This window comes from Thermobia domestica, chromosome 11, assembly GCF_964235325.1.
Source record: "Thermobia domestica chromosome 11, izTheDome1.hap1.1, whole genome shotgun sequence".
Taxonomy (NCBI): domain Eukaryota; kingdom Metazoa; phylum Arthropoda; class Insecta; order Zygentoma; family Lepismatidae; genus Thermobia; species Thermobia domestica.
The window spans coordinates 21,499,610-21,520,816 of record NC_137464.1 but is presented as its reverse complement, the minus strand read 5'-3'; the positions used below and the strand labels follow the sequence as shown (position 1 = coordinate 21,520,816).

The 21,207-nt window shown below is 37.2% G+C and overlaps 2 protein-coding genes across 6 annotated transcripts in view; both read left to right on the top strand.

The window, feature by feature from the left end:
• The window catches only part of LOC145663973 (uncharacterized), a 49,033-nt gene extending 42,173 nt beyond the window's left edge, over positions 1 to 6,860 (top strand). For both annotated transcript variants that reach the window (XM_081730221.1, XM_081730220.1), the window contains exon 8: positions 6,439 to 6,860. In XM_081730221.1, the coding sequence (XP_081586347.1) occupies positions 6,439 to 6,562 (124 nt within the window). In that variant the 3' untranslated portion in view covers positions 6,563 to 6,860. The remainder of the gene's footprint in view (positions 1 to 6,438) is intronic.
• Positions 6,861 to 14,748: 7,888 nt separating this feature from the next.
• LOC145663970 (uncharacterized) overlaps positions 14,749 to 21,207 on the top strand; it is a 77,783-nt gene continuing 71,324 nt past the window's right edge. The window contains exons 1-2 of one of the 4 annotated variants that reach the window (XM_081730213.1): positions 14,749 to 15,031; positions 17,405 to 17,560. In XM_081730213.1, the coding sequence (XP_081586339.1) occupies positions 17,542 to 17,560 (19 nt within the window). In that variant the 5' untranslated portion in view covers positions 14,749 to 15,031; positions 17,405 to 17,541. The remainder of the gene's footprint in view (positions 15,032 to 17,404; positions 17,561 to 21,207) is intronic. The other 3 variants (XM_081730214.1, XM_081730215.1, XM_081730216.1) reach the window with 3 other exon arrangements.

Sequence of the window (21,207 nt, the reverse complement as noted above, 5' to 3'; positions counted from 1 at the left end):
CTTAGGATAAGATGTTTTTCCTGATCCGTTTCTTTACTTCATACAAAAATGAATTATCTTGTGTTCACGTAGGTGTTTTTTTTTTTTTTTTTTAAGTTAAAACAAAGGACGCTCGGGGTCGTTTTCAGGTCACTCATAACGTTTACTTCCATTCCCACTTTGTTATATATATATATATATATATATATATATATATATATATATATATATATATATATATATATATATATATATATATACACAGTAGGAAGTCGATAATCCGAACTAATTGGGACCACAGGTAGTTCGGATTTCCAAATTGTTCGGATTTTCGAAAATGACTAACAAAATGACATTTAGGCTTAAATATACCGTACAGTATGCTATTTTTTTAATCGATATAGTGGTTATACTGTACATACGTAATTACAATACGGTACGTAAGACTACTTACATTTAATGTTTCTGAAGAACCTGCTCGTACACTAAATTACAGTGTTCTTGTAACTCACACTTAAAACTTATTTTGTATAGACCTAAGGGAAAATAAAAACAAAAATATGCATGACAGACAATTACATATGAATGAGCTTTTGTAAAAACACTGACTTCACACAACGCCGAAGGACAATCCTATAGCAAATTGTAAGAAGCTCCTAGGAACCGCGTTGTGATTTTTGATGTTCGGATTATCGACGTCCTACTGTATATATATATATATATATATATATATATATATATATATATATATATATATATATATATATATGCCCTAAGTTCGTTTTTGATGTACTACAGTCACTTTAACGTAATTCACTAGGTAACTGTTCAAAATGACAACGCAGAATACAATATATTCGAATTTATGTATTTTGCGTAAATATGAGGGACATACTGAAAGTCGTGACCAAAATTTTTTTCACAACCGCTATCTTTATTTGTAAGTAAAACCAAATATATCATCTCAATCTACAGACCTTTCTTTCACTTTTCCACATAGTCTCCGTTTTTTCCATTCGTTCTGCAAGTTTGAAAATACCCTTTCGATAGAATTCCGTTCCAGCTGCCCGTAGACACTGATGCACTGCCTACCGAATATCCTCCAGTGTCTCATAGCGATGGCCTCGCATCTGTGCCTTCATAAAACCGAAAAGATGGTAGTCAGAGGGTGCCATGTCGGGGATGTAGGGAGGATGTGGTGTGGAAGTGTTTCCCACCCAAATTTCCTGATCTGCTCCATACAGGCACGTGCAGTATGGGAACGCGTATTAACCTGTCGAAGGATGATATTCTTTCCAGGACTTCTGTCACGCAAGGCACGACGGAGCTTCAAAAGTGTTTGCATGTAGCGGGCAGAATTTATGGTTTGTCCAGGCTCAAGAAAGTCAGCCAGAATGCAACCCTGTGCATCCCAAAAGACGCTCCCCATAACTTTCTCTACCTATTGCGCTATCTTCGCTTTCTTCTTCGGTGGCGAATTCAAGTGGTGCCATTCCATAGTCTGTCGTTTTGTTTCAGGTTGATAATGATGGAACCAGCTTTCATCTCTAGTCACAATACTCGTCAAAAAGTCATCACCTTCATGTCGAAATCTCTGAAGAAGGGTATGGGCAATGGTTAGTCTCTGACATTTGTGGTCCTTGGTTAATAAACGTGGGACCCTACGGGCGCAAACCTTCCGATAACCTAAGCTGTGAATCATTTCTTGCACCGCACCATGCCTAACACCAACTTTTGCAGCGATTTCATTCACAATGATACGCCTATCTCCCCCTAATCAGCTCATCGACTTACCTTGTTGTGTTCCGTGGAGGCAGTTCGAGGGCGCCCTCTGCGAGGCTCATCTTCGATACTCGTGTTTCTATCCTTATAATGTTTCACTCACCTCCTAACATTGCTGACTTCTATGCACACATCTCCGTAGGCACGTTGCAGTCAGCGGTGAATTTCAGAAGCAGATTGGTCCTCTTTAACAAGAAATTCAATCACAGCACGCTGTCAAAAAGAAACATCGCTGCCCGCCATTTTTGAAATCCTGTCTGTAGTCACCTGCTAGCAACAAACAACGTTTACGTCTGGAAAGAAAGAAAGAAAGGTCTGTAGATTGAGATGATATAGTTTATTTCACTCACAACTAAAGATTACGGCTGTGAAAACATGTTGCTCACGACTTTCAGTATGCCCCTTGAACTTTACAAAATATCTTTGTAAACAACTATACACTCCTTTACATTGGCGTATCCTTCATGTTTTAATCTAACTATATAAAGCATAGATATTTATGTCTTGCCCAAACTAAATAACATAAATAGGCAGACCTGGACATAAAAGAAAGTAACACCATACATTACGGACCATTGTCCAATAGTAACATATACATATTATCGTCATATCATGGGGGTATTCGTAATAGTTCTCGCAACAGGCCTCAAATAATAGATTGTTTGCGTACAACTAAGTTCAGTATGGTAAGTATTACTATTGAAGTCTTTTCCTAGGTCCATATCCTAACCTCTTGTACACCAAAAAATTTAACAATTTACAGGTACCGTATATGAGTTAGTCTTTTAATAACTGTGAATTTTCTTCTTTTGAATTTGGTGAGTTTTATATATCGAAACTTACTGTGTAAATTATAACAATATGATTTGTCCTATCGAAAGGTTATCGCTTCCGTACCATCAAACTGTTTTAATTATTTCCCACTTTGTACAGATTTCTCACATTCTACTTTAATTTTCTTCTTAATTTGTTCTTCAGATCCCTTGCTCCGAAGGTATGACAGGGAGACTAGTTCAACACAGGAGGATGCATAAAATACTTTTGTTTGTTTGTTACGTAAGGCCCAACTTCCAGCCCGAAAGGAAAACCGTTTTATTCTCAGTATTTCAGCCGTTAAAATCAATCTGTCATGTTTGGGACTAATGTCAAAGATACCGGTACTATGCCAATCATTATAATTCCCTCCAACCTGGATATTGCAAGAACAGTTGACTGTGTCTGACGTGTCTTGATTATTCTATTAAAAAAGATTCAATAAAGCTTTTTGCTTCGGTTTTTTTTTTTTTGTTTGTTTTGTTTTTGTTTTTGTTTTTTCAAGCATGGAGGCATTATAGAACACGTTACGTATGGTGTCACGCCTTTCTGCGTCGAGACATAGGTGATGACGTCATAACTTACAAAAATAATTTTTCTTAGGCCTATTTTTATAATTTTTGGTAGGCTTACTTTTGCACCCAGAATATTGAAATTTTGCACATACATTCATTGCATCCCGTATTATTTTTCAGATTTGTTTCAGATCTCTGTGTTATCACAGGGGGATCCAAAGGGAAAAAAGTTTAAAAGATGGGATATTTTTAACGAAAAATCCCTTTTTTCGTGATTTTCTCGCCTCAGATACATAATAGAAACGTGTGAATGGTACCGTTTAAAAGTCTGTTCTATTCTAAAGGAAATGATGTATGAGCCATAACCCTAGAATAAATAGAGATGTTTCAGGAAATTTTTATAGTACATCCGAGTCTTTTGGAAAAATCTGGGGCATTGTGGGTCTTATGGGTAAATATTTTTCCCGTCCTTACTTTTCAAGATAGAAGCTTGAAATTTTGCACACACATTTAGAACACTCCTTACTATTTTTTAAGTTGTTTTCGAGATCTGTGCGTTAACACAAGGAGGTCCAGAGAAGTCAAAATTCGGCACAAAAAAAAAAAAAGAAAAATCAGAAAAATCCCGATTTCTCTCAGAATTTCCCGACTAAGAGAGATGATAGGGAAATGTGAATGGTGCCCTTTAAAATGTTCTATTCTGAAGAGAATGAGGTACGAACCATGATCGTAGGATAAATATGGATGATGCTGTAGCTGCTTGACTGAAAGTCTATAATTTACCATAAAAAAGCCAAAAATTTAAAAGGGATAATATTTATATTATTTCTTAGTGTTCGGCACAGGATAAAAAAAAAATACACAAACACAATATCTATATATATAAAAGAGAACGTACAAATCCTTTGTTAGCTCATCACGCTAATACGGCTGAACCAATTTCTTTCATTTTTGGGGGGTTATTAAGATTTGGACCCTACATGGTTTTTATCATATCACTTTAATTTTCAATTACCAGTGTCTTGAGATAATTGACCATTCAAGTGTCCATAACGTACAAATCCTTTGTTAGCTCATCATAGCTAAATCTAACCGTATTTATATGCAACCCACATGACCGTGTCACTCGGCGGGTTAACATAAATGACAGGCGATATAATGTTAACATTTACTCCAATCTTCTATGGTTTTTATCATATCACTTGAAAGCGAAAAAGTAAAAATTATCTAAGTAACAAAGTTTATTGCGTTCCGGGGTGACCCCAGCGAAGCGGGGTGAACGCTGCTAGTCTTGTATAATCGGTTAATTGGTTCCAGGAAACGTTCACGCTATGCAAAACCGCGTGGTTCGAGGCGTTTTTATAAAGGTAACCAAGAAAGTTCTGTCGCTTTTTTTTTTGTGTGTGTGTGGAGGTTTATGTTCAATTGGTCCTCACACCGTGAGTTGAATGTGAATCGAGATGTGGGTATATCCAACATACTACAGGTACACCGTGAACTTGCGTAAGGATAGAATGAACACAGGACCTCCACAGAGCGTCATAAAGTCATATGTGATGTACAAGTTCAGAGTGGGGCCAAACGCCGCTGCAGCGGGGCGGAAGATATATCAGGCCTTTGGTGAGGGTGTCGTGACTACGCGGACAGTGCAGGGGTGGTTGTTTAACAAGTTTAAGGACGGTGAGTAAACACTCGAAGACGCACCACGTGCTGGAAGACCAACACATGTACAAAATGAAGATCTTCAGGCAGCAATTGAGGCGAATAGTGGCCAGCCAGACATGTGAGGAACTGGAACTACAATTCAGTGAGAGTGGAGAAACCATTCGACAGCACCTCCACCTACTTGGGAAGCAATATAAGTTGGGTCGACGGGTCCCAAGCTGAGACAGAAGGCAACGCGAGCAGATACTTTGTGTTTCTTTGCGGTCTCGTCTGAGGAAGGAGTCATTTCTAGACTGGATGTTGACATATGATGAGAAGTAGGTCCTGTACAAAGCTGCACGGTGTCGTGATCATAGGTTAGCATCTCATTAACCGGTACCAAAACAGCCGAAACTAGCACTGCATCAGAAGAAGGTCATCCTGTGTGTTTGATGGACTGCTCGCAGCATCGTGCACCGGGAACTACTACCCGCTCCTCAGAGCATCAATGCAACTGTGTACTGTCAGCAGTTGAGGCGTGTTCAAGAAAAAGTCAAAACTCTGGAACCAGCACTTCTGAATTGCAAAGGTGTCCTTCTGTTATGGGACAACGCTAAGCCCTACGTGGCTAGGATGACCCGGGACATCGTTGTACGCCTTGGATGGGAAACACTATTGTATCCGACATGCTCCCCTGATATTGCACCGTCCGATTATCACCTGTTCTATTCCTTGGACAATAACTTTAGAGGACACCAGTTCAAATCCCTAGTAGAGGTCCAAACTGCACTTGATACCTTCCTCGCTTCACAGCCCACGAAGTTGTACCGCGATGGAATCAGTGGCCTTTCAGAACGTTGGCTGAAAATTGTCGATGCTGATGGGGACTATTTTTAATCTTCCAGGTACGTCTTAGGTGACATATCGATGTTCGAAGGTAATGGGTGAAAAAGCGACAGAACTTTATATAATTGATTTAGATGAAATATGTTTATCACAAAATTTTATGATATTAAACTAGTTTGATATATGTATATAAACTAAATAATACAGAATATTCTCCGAAATATATATCAATAAAAGTTATAGAAGAATGTGTTCTTTCAATTGTAAATTAAAAATGAAATGAAAACAGGCAAAGGTTATGCCCTGTGGGCTATAGGAGATAGATAATTAGTGAATGGTTGTGAAATGAATTGATGGAATGAAAATGGGGGAGTACCTTGAGAAAACCCCATGGACACTATTATGTTAACCGCAAACTGATTTGACCTGGGATCGAATCAGAGACTCCTCGCACTAGAGATGAGCGTTCTACTACTAAGCCAGTCATTACATTCTTCAGTTGTAGTTAAATATCTCGTGCCACAAGTCGCTACTAGACTCGTCTTGTGCAGTGTTTCCATCTATACATGCTATTAACTGCTTTTATTTGTTTTTTAAAACTTGAATAGTAAATAAATATGAGTAATAATAAAAATCGCGTTGGTGCCAAAACTTACGTTATGCAAAGTATTCGTGTAATTTCTTTTGAAACTACAGCAATTAAATGGAACAAATCAAGAATGGAAATCCATTTATTATTTCTTATATCATAATAGTCTCCACAAAAATATGTTTTGTATATATAGGATTGTGTAAGAAAATTATTTATAATGTATTCCGCATAGTTAAATAATTATATGCTCTTTAATTTTTATTTTAGGTATTTCTTCGAGATCAACCCAATGAAAGGTTCGAAATCTCAGAAAGGAGCAAGATCGTATGGTGCTACTCATCCGAAAGTTTTACGATTGATCAATTCTTTGAACGATTTTGGAGGTCATTGATTATTTTGTTCTTGCGTTTTTAACAGGAAAACTAAAATTTTCCCAACTGCTTTAATATTATATACCAGTAGTATGTACACATCGTCATTGTGTATGAGTGTAAATATTTACATAGGAAATGGTCCGAGTGCTACTATTTTTTTTATGAAACGCTTTTTAATCGTGTAATTTATTTCATTGTAAGTAGTGAACAGCATAATGTATTTTATGGCTTTTTATACAGTGTGATGAGTAAATAAATTAAATTATGAACTCTTTCACTTTCTTGTTATATTTTGCTAGTGTGTACATTTTTATGGACCACTATTCATTATTATAATATTTGTATATATTATTAGCTAAAAGTCTTATTTCATTTTATGTCTTGCTCCCCTAATTGTTTCTACCAGTGTAAAATAAGTTATACAACAATAGGAGGCAGGTGGGGATAGTATGCATCCTGTCAAGGTCAAAAACAGTGACTTAAACTTAGATTATACTATATTCCATAATCGTAAGGAAAGGTCAAAAGTCAAATTTAAACAAATAGGATATAGGGCTAGTTCATGACCTTAAAGCGAAATTTTAAGAGACATGGTCCTTCCGAAACAAATTATTTTAAAACCTATAAATTTTACAACAACGAAGTTCTTTATAACCAATGGTTAGACCTTATGACTCCCCTTCCAAAACTTGCTACGACCTTTCAACATTATTTTAAGTCTACAAGGCATAAAAATAAAGTTGTAACTTTTGCCAAAGGGAGAAACGCAAGCCGTCAATGCTCCCTTTTAGGACATTGTTTCACCCAAAGGATGTGATCTGATTTTTTGCCAAATTTATAGATGGATATCAAGTGCCCAGGAGTCAGATCATAAGTTTGTAGTCCTCACTCAAAATTTGGCAAATTTCATATTTTTTAGGAAGGGTGCAAAACTCATATATCTGGCAACCCATATTTTGTGGATCTGTTATCTATGCTAACGGGATTACTTTGATTTTAGCAGTCCATTTGCTCAGTAACCGCATTTCATACTTTGCTTGAGGGAAAAGATATCGATATATTTTGATTTTCACGATTTTCGTTAGTATATTATTATCGTATTGATTTAAGTGTATATGAATCTCAAACCCAGAGAAACAGTTGTCCCCTAAAATCCCAAAGAATGCCCCCTGCCTTTTCCATATCTTGTACGAAATAGTCCTCAAAACTTGAAAATGAATTAAACTTAAGCTGCGTTTAGTTATTTATAACTAGCAACGAAAATCATTAGGGTATATGGTAGATGATTTACATGCTTGGCACTCAATTTGATATCTATCGCTTGGTAAATATTTTATCACCAAACTTTTTCCTAGGTAAAGCGTTATTGCGTGGGCTCAGCTGAGTCACTCGTTATCTGGTATGACTTTTCACTCCACATAAACTTAGTAAGCAAAAGTCTCTAAAGCATTGATTCTCATGTAGTGATGAGCAAATGCAAGACCAAGACCAAGACGGACCAAGGTGGTCTTGGTCTTGGTCTTGCACTGGAAATCTTGGTCTTGGTCTAGCATTCAAGAGTCTTGCAAGTCTTGCATTTAAGATATCTTCTGCTTTTCATGGGTAAATTTTACTCTGGATATAAAGGATAATAAACTCTACAATGCGCCAATAGAAACGGAAATACAATGTATGTTTCTAAATGCAATATAGTTTTACCTTCGTGTAAGTAGGATGATAGTATACAACATAGGTGATGACCTTTATTTTTTTAATGTGCCTACGCTTCACTACTTATAAGATAAATCGCAACGTTTCATAATCTGTTTATATTTTTTAACAGATCCAACACTCAAACTTGGGAGACTACCCCTGAGACGCAAGACAAAATCAAGACGGCACAGATTATTGAAATACCATGAATTGCAAAATTATTTTTACACTAAAGGCGTCAGATTTTTCTTTTGAACCACGATTAGCTAATCCTTGTATTAAACTTCCAATTAAATATTGAGTTTTTCTTTACTGATTCCAATATGTACTCTATGGGGCAGAAACATTGACATTACACAAAAGCGATGAAAAAATTGCAGGCTTTCGGAACATGAGCATGGAGAAAAAAGGAGAGAATTAGCTGTGTTGTACGGAAAACGAATGAAGTGTTAGAAATATTAGCAGTAGGGGAAAAAGAAGAATTTTAGATATTGTTAAGAGGACAAAAAGAAACTGGTTGGATATTGGCTGAGGAGAAATTGTATTATGCGGGACGTGCTAGAGGGTATTGTGAAAGGAAAGAGAGGGTAAAGTGAAGGAGACTGTAGTTGAAGGAAGATATTAAAACAGAAAATTTCTACGTCGAGACGAAAAGACTAGCTAAGGACCACCGTACGTCGAAGCTTCTCAATTGCAGCAAGTAACCTGCCAATAATAGCAGAATAGCTATAATGATGATAATATGTTCACCAATATTGACCAAAAAAAGAGAGAGAGGGAAAATTAAAATAATGATGTTTATAATCCAACCTTTTAATGTTTTAGAATAATTTGAGTGAAAACTGAAAACGATTCAACTGTCTTTTTCTTTTGTGTAAACTCAATTTATATAAATACTTTTGACCTGTATTAGAAATACAAAATTACGGCATCCAAGTTATTTGAAGTCTCACTTGTGAATATGGATTGCTAGCGTCAATTACCCAGTTCGTTGGGTTAAACTTAAAAAAAAATAATAATATACTTCGTTAGTCAGTCACTTTTTACTATTACTAAACCGCTCTCTGATATCGGTCATATTCTATAATTTTTATATTTCTCTCCCCTCCTCCTCCCTAAGTTGCGGGGCTGAATTTGGATTTAAACAGCATCAGAAGTGTCACTGTTCGTCTCAGAGACCCCGAAAACTATGGATTCGGCACTAATATCGGTCATTTTCAATAAATTTATATATCTCCTCCCCATGTTGCGAGGCACGGCATCGGAAGTGTCATTGTTCATCTCAATGACCTCGAAAACCATGAGTTCGACATTGATAATGGTCATTTTTGATAATATTTATCTATCTTCTTCCTCCCGCTCCCTCAAGTAGCGGTGCTGAATTTACATTTAAACGAGATCGGAAGTATCACTGTTCACTTTAGCAACGCCGAAAATTATGGATTTGACACTAATGGACATTTTTGATCATTATTATGCATTCCCCTCCCCCAAGTTCCGGGCTGAATTTTGTCGTAAACGGTATCGAAAGTGTCAGTATTCAACTCAGCGACCTCAAAAACTAGGGATTCGACACTAATATTCGTCATTTTCGATCATTTTTCTATATCTTACCTCCCCGACGCCAAGCTACATGGCTGAATTTGGATTTAAAAAGCATCGGAAGTATCTCAGCGACCCCCAAAACTATCGATTCCAATTTAATATCAGTCATTTTCGATCATTTTAAAATTTCTCTCCCCTCCCCCTCCCCTAAGCTGCACCGTCAAAGTGATATGATAGAAACCAACTCAAGTACGAACCTCATCTATGTTGAAAATTTGATTGAGATCGGTCTGGTGTTTCAAGAGTTATTAAATTATATATATTTCTCTCCTCCTCCACCCTAGGGTCTACCATCAAAATGAAACTAAAAAACTTTCCAGTTCCGAACCTTATACATGTCAAAAATTTGATTGAGATTGGTTGGATGGTTAAACAGTTATTGTCACAAACTTAGTAACTTTTATTTTTATTATATTGATTTTTGTACATTTCCCCCTCCTCCTCCTCCTCCTCCCCTCCGTTGCTCCGTCAAAGTGAACTGACAAATAACATTCTAGGCTTGAACCTCATTTATATTAAAATAAAAATTTAATCGAGATTGGTCGTTTGGTTCAAGAGTTATTAAGTTTTATTTATTATGTTATAACTCCCCCTTCTCTCCTCCCCTAAGTTTTTCCGTCAAAGTGAAATGATTATAACACTCCCAGGCCCAAGCGTAATCTATGTTGAAAATTTGATCGAGATCGGTCGAGTGGTTCAAAGGATTAGGAGTCACAAATATAGTCACTTTCAATTTTATAATATAGATTTATTGTTGTAGTAGGCCTATAATGTTATATCGCTCAATCCTCGATGTGTCGTGTATCTAAGGAGGCTAAAAGTTATATAGATAAACAATTATTCAACGCATAAGAATCTGCCATGAAATCAAACTTGCAGTCACATGCACTAAATTTTTGTCAATGTCTTCAAAACGTTATTTTCATATTAATTTTATAACCACACTTTAAAAATTTCCAACGGATGCTTGAGTTTTGGAGCTAAGGCCATACCCATGTAGTCGACACCTATGGTGTACGGAATTACCGATGTTTAATACTACATTTCTCTTTAGTTTTGGAAGAAAAACACCACTGATATGCTTTGAAATGAAATGAAGTACCTAGTTGAACGTCCCATGATTATTCACCAAGGCAAAGGGAGACGGTGATGATGAGAAATGACTAAAATAGGACTAGCTCGGGAGAGTAATGCTCCCGGATGTAGAAACGAGAAACACAGTTCTGATTGGTTGGCGTTATCCACTTCTTGCCACGTTGCCTTAAAATAGCAGAAATCAAACGCTTGCTGCTGTCGGCCTTCGTGGCCGAGTGGGCTAGTGCTATATGCTAGTAAGAAATGTCTCTATTGGCGCGAGTTCAAACCCGGCCCGAGGAAAGTTTACATTTTTATAACTTTTATTAAATTAAAATAATATGAAAATAATACTTTAAAAAGTGATTTATTCATTTTTGTGCAGATAAGTAGTTGTAGTACTTATGCTCTTGTACTCCATGATATAGGGCTCGTTTTGTTCCCCTTGTACTTCATGATATAAATTCTGTGACCAACTTAAAACAACTGGCTAGGATAGCGCGTAAAACAGCTGGCTAGAGTAGCGCGCGGAAAAACGTACTTCCGGGAGTATTAATCTCCCGAGCGGGTCGTACTAAAATAGTGAAATAAAGAAGGTAGAAGGAAACGGTAAAACGAGAAAATCCACGCACACGATGTTGGCCCACCAAAAAAGCTCACATGGTGCAATATGACACCTGTGGGGCTTGTAAACGAGCAATATCTACAGAAAACGCGAAGAACCAATTCAAAAAACGACATACTGTAGCTATATGCTACAGGGGCAGATGGACTCACACGGATTGCATAAACTACTGGGAACACATTCACTCCAGTAGCATTTTTACTACAGCCAAAAAATCCATCCCCTTCTTTTTTACATTTTATAAAAAAAATTCAAGTAGTGCCGGTACTTGTGCAAGACTCTTGCGCAAGAGTCTTGGTCTTGGTCTTGGTCTTGCATCGGGATTCCTGGTCTTGGTCTTGCATGCAAGACTCTTCCAAAAACTGCAAGACCAAGTCTCTTGCGCTCATCACTATTCTCATGTTTCGGATGCATTCGGTTTTCTTCAAAATATATCTAAATTCTTTTTAAGAGGAGCAGAAATTATGCAAAGTTTCAACCTTACTTAGTTGATGCGATGGAGTTGGCATCAGCATTAGGTATGGATGTTCCACGGATAGGTAATACAATGCAAGCTCGAATCGAAAGAAGACACAGCTTCAGTACGAGGCAGAAGATGAACCTATTGAAGATCCACAACTAAGATACAAGATCGATTTTTATTACAAACTTCCAGACGTGATTGTGTTAGCTTTAAGAGAAAGGTTTGGGCAACTTAAACATCACAGCGAGTATTTCGATTTTATTTACGATACAAGGAATCTTAAAGATATGCCACCTGAACTTTTGTCTGAAAAATGCCTGCATTTTAATACGCGAAGAATCGAAAGATATTAACCCCAGTGATTTGAAAGACGAACTGAAACTATTATCGGCTATCATTAAGCCTAAAAGTTCAACAAAAGATACAAAAATTAATTGAAGAATATGACTTTGCTACCAATGTCAGTGTTGCATTTATGATTTTGTATACCTTATGGGGCGTTTACACTTGGTCGATTTAGTCGCACGACTAAAAAGATTTAGTCGCACGACTAAATCGACTCGCTGCATTTGCCACTAAATCGAAGCAACTAGGCCGAATCAGATCGATGGATGGGGGGCACGGTGGCTCAGTGGTAGAGCGTTCACCTCTGGTGCTTGGGGTCCCGGGTTCGATCCCAGCCCCCGCCAAGTGAACTTTGTGGTGGACAAACACCGTGCTCGTGGGTTTTCTCGGGGTACTCCCGTTTCCTCCCACTTTCTTCATTCCACCATTTCACTCATCTCTCATTATCACCGTCTCCTTTAGCCTAACCGGCATAACCGTGGGACGTAAAACTTACAGATTTCATTTCATTTCATTTCAGATCGATGGATGTGTTCAATTATTTCAACCACAGAAAATAGAACGTCTTTTAATTCAGTTGCCAGTCGATTAGTCGCTTTCGATCAACAAGCGATTAAGTTGATTTCCCGTTTACACGGTCGATTAAGTTGAAAGTGACGTCAATTCAACTGAATCGAACGCAAATCGACTAAGTGTAAACGCCCCATTACCAGTAACAGTGGCAAGTAGAGAAAGAAGTTTTTCGAAACTTACTCTAATGGGGCGTTTACACTTGGTCGATTTAGTCGCACGGCTAAATCGACTCGTTGCATTTGCGACTAAATCGAAGCAATTAGGCCGAATCAGATCGATGGATGTGTTCAATTGTTTCAACCGAAATTGAATGCTACTTGTCGACTCGCTCTCCTCTGGTCGATTCGAAATCGACTGGCAATTTTAAAGATGTCCAAGCAAGCAGTAATTGGTACAATTTGCGGTGTTATAGCAGAAGAAAATAGAATGTCTTTCAATTCAGTTGCCAGTCGATTAGTCGCCTTCGATCAACAAGCGATTAAATTGAAGTCTCGTTTACACGGTCGATTAAGTTGAAAGTGACGTCAATTCAACTGAATCGAACTCAAATCGACTAAGTGTAAACGCCCCATAAGCATATTAAAAACTGTCTACGTTCTTCAATATCTGAAACACGCTTAGGTGGTCTAGTGATGATATCAATGGAACACGAATTGGCTGAAACATTGGACTACGCGAATGTGATCAAGGAATTTGCTCATATCAAAGCAAGAAAAGTTTTTTCAATTAAAGTATATAAAATTTGTGTATTTCTATTGTGTTTTAGTACGCTATAAGGCCTAGGCTAATAACTTACTTTTGCCGTAATATCCGATTCACTATATTATCTTCATGCTCCGCATTATTGGAAACACCTTTTGATATAAACTAAGCTTAAAAATTAAAATTCTTAGTCAGATTAAGGCACATATACTGGTATTTTTAAATTTTCTGTATGCCCTGCTGTATATCACGTACAGCGAAATCGATCATACTGAATATTGTGTCATGTATGGAGTCGTTTAAATATTATGTAAGCATTCGAGAGAGGTAGTTCAATTTTTTGTTTACTTTTCTTTTTCATAGATGTTTTTAAATATTGTATCTTACTTTCTCTTAATACCTCAACGTCCTCTGTCAAAATAAGGTTCGCGATTAAAGAGGCGGCATTTGAAAGTACCGCCCAGGACGCATTTTCGCGGATCCCAAGAGCTTCAGATATCCTTCGATCTGATTGGCCGATACAGATAAGACATCATGAGTCATGACATACATATAACACAAAGTAAACGCTAGTTGCTGTCGGCCCTCGTGGCTGAGTGAGCTAGTGCAGCATGCTAGTAAGAAAAATCGTTTTTGGCGTGGGTTCAAGCCCTGCCTCGTGCCTAAGTTTTTTTTTTTATTATTTTAAAATTTTTTTGTAACATTTCTTTTCTTAAAATAATTTAGAAATAATATTCAGAAAGTGATTTAACGATTATTTTTTTAAAAATTTTCATTAACTTCTTTCATTAAAATAAGTTTGCCCTTGTACTATACAGATCCAAAGTGATCTAACGATTATTTTGTAAAATTTCCATTAAACTTCTTTCATTAAAATAAGTTTGCCCTTGTACTATACAGATCCAAAGCAAAAGCAGCAGCAGTAGTAGTAGTAATAATAATAGGTGACGTCATCGGTACGTGGCCAATAAGAATGCTACTTCAGCCATGTTTTCGCTGAACCTCTTGGGATCGGCGAAAATGCGCCCAGGACGGCAGAACTGCTAGCGCCGGCCCTGTGTTAAATTGATTTTAAGTATGTAAGTTACTTCACATCTCAAAACTTTCGTAGTGACCCACGTATCGCAACGCAAACTAAAAACACACACACAAAGAAAGAAATTTTGAATTGCGCTAACGCAAACCGTTACCAAGTGTGCCCACATGTGTAGTTTTCATCTGTTTTCTATAAGTTCGGAGCGTAGCAGTCATTTATTTTAAAATGTCTGAATTTATTGTTTCAGTTGTTTTGAAAGAAATGGTCAGTTTTTGATCTGACAGGAAGTGGCAAGAAATATAATTGCATGCAAGAATAATTCGTGAATTTATTGTACCTATGTTTCGTAATGTACAGAAGATAACTGAATAGTAAGTAGGCCTATGATATCTATTTTTTTTTTTAATTGAGTCTTTATCACTGTAATTTCTACATTGAAACTTTTGTTTTTGTTTATTTATTTTAAACAAAACACTACCATATGACACAAAAATAGCTGAAGGTTTAAAATAGGGGTCCATGTAGAAATCATGCCCTTTTATTGAATTACAGCCAAGTCCTTTTAGGGAAAAGCATACATTTGGATTTCTCTTTTCAGATTCATTTAGGGGTCTTAATCGTTATAGATATAAAAGTAATGCAGATTAAGTATAAGAAGAGCACTCAAAGTAATGTGTTTTGGTCCGCACATTTGATCCAGAAGTTCTCAAAAATTGAAAAAGTTGCAGGAAAATTAATAGTGCACTTGTTTTGGAAATTATATCAGTTCAGTTTTACTATACGGATCCATAGTAGTAGTAGTAGTAGTAGGAACGGGTTAGAAGTCCCGCAGGGATTGGTTGGGTTCTGTTCTCGGCATAAAATGGGCAAATTAAAGACTCCCAAATTTTTCTGTATTTTTTACAATCTGTAAATCCGTATAGTAAAACTGTACCATTATATAATTTCTTGTTACCGTGTAGAGTTTAAACTTAACATTTGTCTTTTGCTGCATTATCGTTTACGCCCATAACTACCGTCGCTGACGCAGCTGGTTCCCGTGAGCGCGCTGCTGTGCAAGGACACCTGTTACACACCAGCACTGGTTCGGTTAGATGCGATTCGTGCTTCTTAGTGGCTAGCACAGGTTGGCTGGTGTTTTTTGCACTACACTTTTTACAGCATATGTTCGTACGCTGTATTTATATCCATAACGCTTGAGCACTCCTAAAGTCTGTTTGTACGGAGGGTACCCAGTACCACAGAGAAAATACAGGACAAAATACCTCTGTCGGCTAAACTTCCAAAGATGGCGGCCCAAATTGGACGTGCAAAATTCTAGATTACTGGTCCCCCTTTCTGTACTAAACTTTATTTTTTAAGTCACATAGTATTGCCAAACGGGCTTTAGCGAGTGAAGGCGGGTTAGAGCCCTGCAGGGCACGTTGTTTTGTCCTTGTACTTTGGGGCCGCCATCTGCAGAAGTTAACACCCTCTGTCTTGTTACTTTCTCTGTGCTAGTACATACTATTACGTTACTAACAGTGTAACAGTACCGAACGGTAAGAAGTTACATTTCTAACTTGGGTTTTTAACACATTAATTTTCCATAAGGGCGTATCCTGAGGGGAATAGAGAAAGTTTCAAAACTTTATGCTATAAAAATAGTTTCTTACAAGCTCATAACGATAGAAAGATGAAACTAGGTATAGATAATAGGATGCATATCCCACCATTTTTGAAGATTTCCGTGATCAGAGAAGGCCATTTTCGGTAATTGTTTAGTAATGGGGGTCAATACTAACGAAGATAGAAAACAACGTTCCCTGCGAGGCTCTAAACCGCCTTCACTCTCTAACGCTCGCTCTGCACTACTGTCTGAATTAAATGTTGTTAACCTAACTTTACCGAATGTGAATAAAATATCGCAAAAAAGTCGATCAAAAAGCCTGGCCCTCTGAATAGCCTCATTTTCTCAAATAAAATGCCGGCTAGGCTAAAGGAGACGGTGATGGTGAGAAATGAATGAAGAAAGTGGGAGGAAACGAGAGAAGCCTCGAGGTCTTTAGAATGAATAGTGAAACCCCAGATGCCGTTTAAATCCAAGTGTAACCTCATCGACATGGAAGTGAGAGGGGTGGAAAGGGGTGAAATCAGATTTTCAGCACTAAAATTACGTTGGAGTGTGTATCTTAAGGAGGGAGAAGTGGCTCAAATGCATCCGATAAACTTATTCTCCTCGTGCGAAAAACGAGTATTTCAGCTGGTTTTATCATAAAACCACAAAAAACAATTCTTCAAACATTTCGTTGTTTTTCTTTTTACTTATCGTGTACTACTTTTTGTAACGCTCATATTCCGTACAACAAATTTTAATGGAAACTCAATAGAGGTATTTCGAAGTAATGACGAAAGCTGGACTTCGTATAAACTACCAGTCATACTAAAATAATGATGATGATGACTATATGGTGAGGTTTCATTGCCTTATCCCAGTGTATGGTAGTTAGACTATACACATAGAGAAGGGAATTTTAACTCTGCTGTATGTCTAGCTTGTTTTTTCCTTTTGTTAACTGAGAAGTTTTACACTTTTGCTTTGAAGTTATAGTCGCAGAATATACGTTTAAATACTAGTAAAATGTTTCTTGGCTGGAGACTCTTGTCTTAAAAACACATAACCAAATAATGTAAATTATTTTTATACTAAACAATTATTTACCTTAGTCAAGCTTTATTATTGAATATTTCGTTTATTGTTGCAGGTATCAAATGTATTTTTGTGGTATTATTTTATTGAACAATATTGTGTGAAGGAATTAAGGTCGTGTGATTTGAATGGAAAACATGGATTGTGTGACTGATTTGCAAGTGATTGTTGATTAATAAAGTTGATTTAAGGATGGATAATACATCTGGAGGTATGTATATTGGTTTCTCTTTACCTTTTGCTAACTTGCTGTTGAATTTTAGATTTATTATTCTACTTCAGTCAAATTGTGAAATAGATTACCGAAGTACATGATGAAGTACCATTCTTTCTGTAGAACACACAAACTCCTTTGTATCTGTATGGTTAGCGTACACGCATTCGAGGCAGAAGCTCATGCAGTTCGAATCCCACGTAAAGATGTAGGTTCACATCTCACGTAGTTTCGATGCTAAGTAAGATGCTAGACTCCAGATCAGCCAATCAATTCTAAAATTCACAACGCATTATGTATTGTAATATCCCCTGCATATGACGGCGCTTCACATGGTTAACAACAACAACAACAACGACAAAGCAGACGACGGATAGCAACAATATGTGATACGGAAATGAACGATCGTAATCACCAAATCCGAGGATTTTCGAGGACCAGAGGACAGACTACAAAAGGGCGCCATAGAACTCAGAAGTTATCAGTTTCCGCTGTTCAACACCTCTTTCTCAGCTTGCCTGGACCTCTTAGAGAACCAACCCAACCCAATCCCCTGGCTGCGACTGGACGCTGGAGACATCTATCCCCTTCTCTCTCCTAATACTGGACCTTGAGAACTCCTCTCTGTCCTGGCTGCGACTGGGCCCCGAGGCCCTCCCATACCTGTCCCTCCCTTGGCAGTGACTGGGCCCTTGAGTTATCCTTACTCACCAATACCAAGATAGACCCCATTTGGTTTTTGAACCGCATATTTGTATCTAAGAACGATTGTAATAAGACAGAAGTGGAAGAAAGAAATTTATATACTGTATATATAACGTTCCTATAAAGAAACTAGGATAATTTGACGACACTTCACCTCGATATAGCCCTTGTTACGATTAGGATTAGATTTCTAGGCCGTCAGCATTTAAGGCTATTTAGTCCTCACAGATATGAGGAATGACGTCCCTCAGCGAACACACTATCCGATGAAAGGGGAGGAAGGAAGGATGGGGAAAGGAAGGAAGTGGCCTGGGACCATTATGTTAGATACTATCCCGGCATTTGCCTGTCTGAATGAGTTAAACTCAGTAAAAACCTCACTCATGATGGCTGGCCTGTAAAAGCTGTTACACTTTTTCGACTGAGTGTCCCCACCGAGAATCGAACCCGGGACCGCTTGCACCAAAGGCAAGGGTGTTAGCGACTACGCCACGCGGGGCCACAATATAGCCCTTGTTCATGGCAGTGAAGAAGTAACCTTCGATTATCTACGCACAGAAGATAATCTAATATCGAAAACGCGGTGTTTACTATGGAGCCATATGTTCAAAAAATATCAAACTTTTTAACACAATTTTGAATTTTTTCCCAACGAAGACTCAGCTGTAGGATTTAGAACACGTAGAAATTATAATGGATCCGTAGTGGCTCAGTGATTAGAGCGTTCACATATGCTGCATAGAGCCCCTGGTTCTATTACAGCTCCTACCAAGTGAGCTTTGTATTGGACAAACATAATGTTTGTGGGTTTTCTTGGGATTATCCCGTTTCCTCCTACTTCGATCATTATCTTCTATCTCATCAACGTCTCCCTCAGCCCCAGCGCATAATCGTCAGACGCTAAACTTTAACTTAAAAATAAAAAGGATGTTTTTTTTTTCTTTTCAAAAAGACGTTTTGCGTCCCGTTTACAACTTTCTCGGGACACCAGACGACTATCAGAAAAAAAAAGGAACAATCCTGTTGAAAACGATACGCCTTGTCGTTCTAACCTGGGCGTCTTGAATATACATTTGCTGAATACCATAACTAGATCCGTTCTCATATCGTTATAATTTTTAAGGACTAACATAAATAAAATATAAAATCATTGTTTATATTCAGTATGGTTATTGCCGTGCAATTCATTATGTGAACTTATGCTTGTATTTTAATCAAGACATCACAGAACTTCGTCCAAGGAGTTGTGTATCCTGTAATTATACTATTATAAGTTTGTAGAATAAATTTTCCTCACAAGTAAAAATTCCCTTTTACGAATCTCTGGAAGAAGACTTCACAGAATGTCATGAAAATAATTCAGATAGCTATTTAATTGAATTGTTTTCAGAAATATTTTAATTGGATGTTTGTGAAAGTGTTTTAGTTGAATAGCTATCTCGATAATTTCGAAGAACAACAAATAATAATACTAACAAGGTTTGTAAATGAGTATCTTAGTTACTATACTCACATCTGTGAGTAATGTCATCAACTAATCTTAATATTTGCGTTCTTATCTTCTTTTGACAGGATTCATCTTTCAGAAACACAGCCTTGCGTATATTTCTCATATTACTTAAAAGCTGACGTATACTGGAACGTCATCTCTGAAATCTCATCTTAATCTGTGATAGCATGTTTTCGTCCCTCAAACCAACACAGAAATCGTAGAAAACTCATGTTTCGGAACACTTCTTATGACAGCTTCATTCTATTAAAATAAAAAACTAAATAAATAAAAATAAAAAAGATGATTTGGTAGGCTTGTGCAGAAACAGCAAGATTGTGGTTAGGTTTTTTCTCATGTAGAGTTCTATAGAATCCTTACCTCCAAGAAGTAGAGAAAAAATTCTCATATACTTTTCGGGGTGGTTGTTGGTTTAAGTTCAGCATCCTTTTTCGACATCGAGGATATATGAAATACGGACCTACAGTTTAGATATATGTATGTTGAAACTTTAATTCAGCTGAATTTTCTTCTGCATAATGTAATATTAGTATGATATTTTAATTATTTGTGTGTAGGAATAAAAAGAAGAGAGATGTACACAACGGACAAGACAAGAAGTTGTATATTTATTTAGGAGCATAATTCCAGATACAGGTGAATGCCAGTTTACACTGGAGTATCTAACAAATCTAAGAGATAAACATAATGCAATAATAATAATAACAAAATAACAACATGTATGTGATAACAAGAAAGGTTGACAATAACTGACTAAAGTTTATCCACTAAAATGACGTCATAGTGCAGAGTTATATGCAGCTTCAGAATTAAATAAATCTACAGGTGTACGTAACATTTCGTTGTGTAGTTTAGGAAGCCTGTAGAACAGAGAACGTTGAACTATTGAAAGTCTAGGTCATACTATATGGAAAAGATGGTTATTACATGTTTGTTTGAAGGGAATTCGGAAATAAAATTCAGAGAGTAACGTTTCGGACCTGAGTTGACCATGTGTGAGTTTATACAGATATTTGGGGTTGCTGATTTTAGGACGAGTGTTAGTTAATTGAATATTTAGTGTTTGTAACAGTTCGCGTTTTGTCATCACACGTGTGTGAGGTACTCGTAAAACGTACTGTTGCAAGGAAGAAGTTTAAAACTGAGTTTAGCCGGGATATGTTTGTAGGAGCTGCCATTATCTAGATAGCTGAACAATATTTGAATAAGTTCATAAATTGCATTCTTAGAATATAGGTTGGTTGTTCAAATAACTCTGGAGTACAACCTAATCGTATTATTTTCATTACTGTTTCGTTAGGCTGTAAGTCTTCATAGGCCGGAACCGGTAGTGGTCTTGTAATGCAGTTTTCCTGGAGGCAAGAGAGAGTGGCGGGGAACGGTCTATATTATAAGGATTGATTTGCATTATGGTCTGTGTGCTAGATTC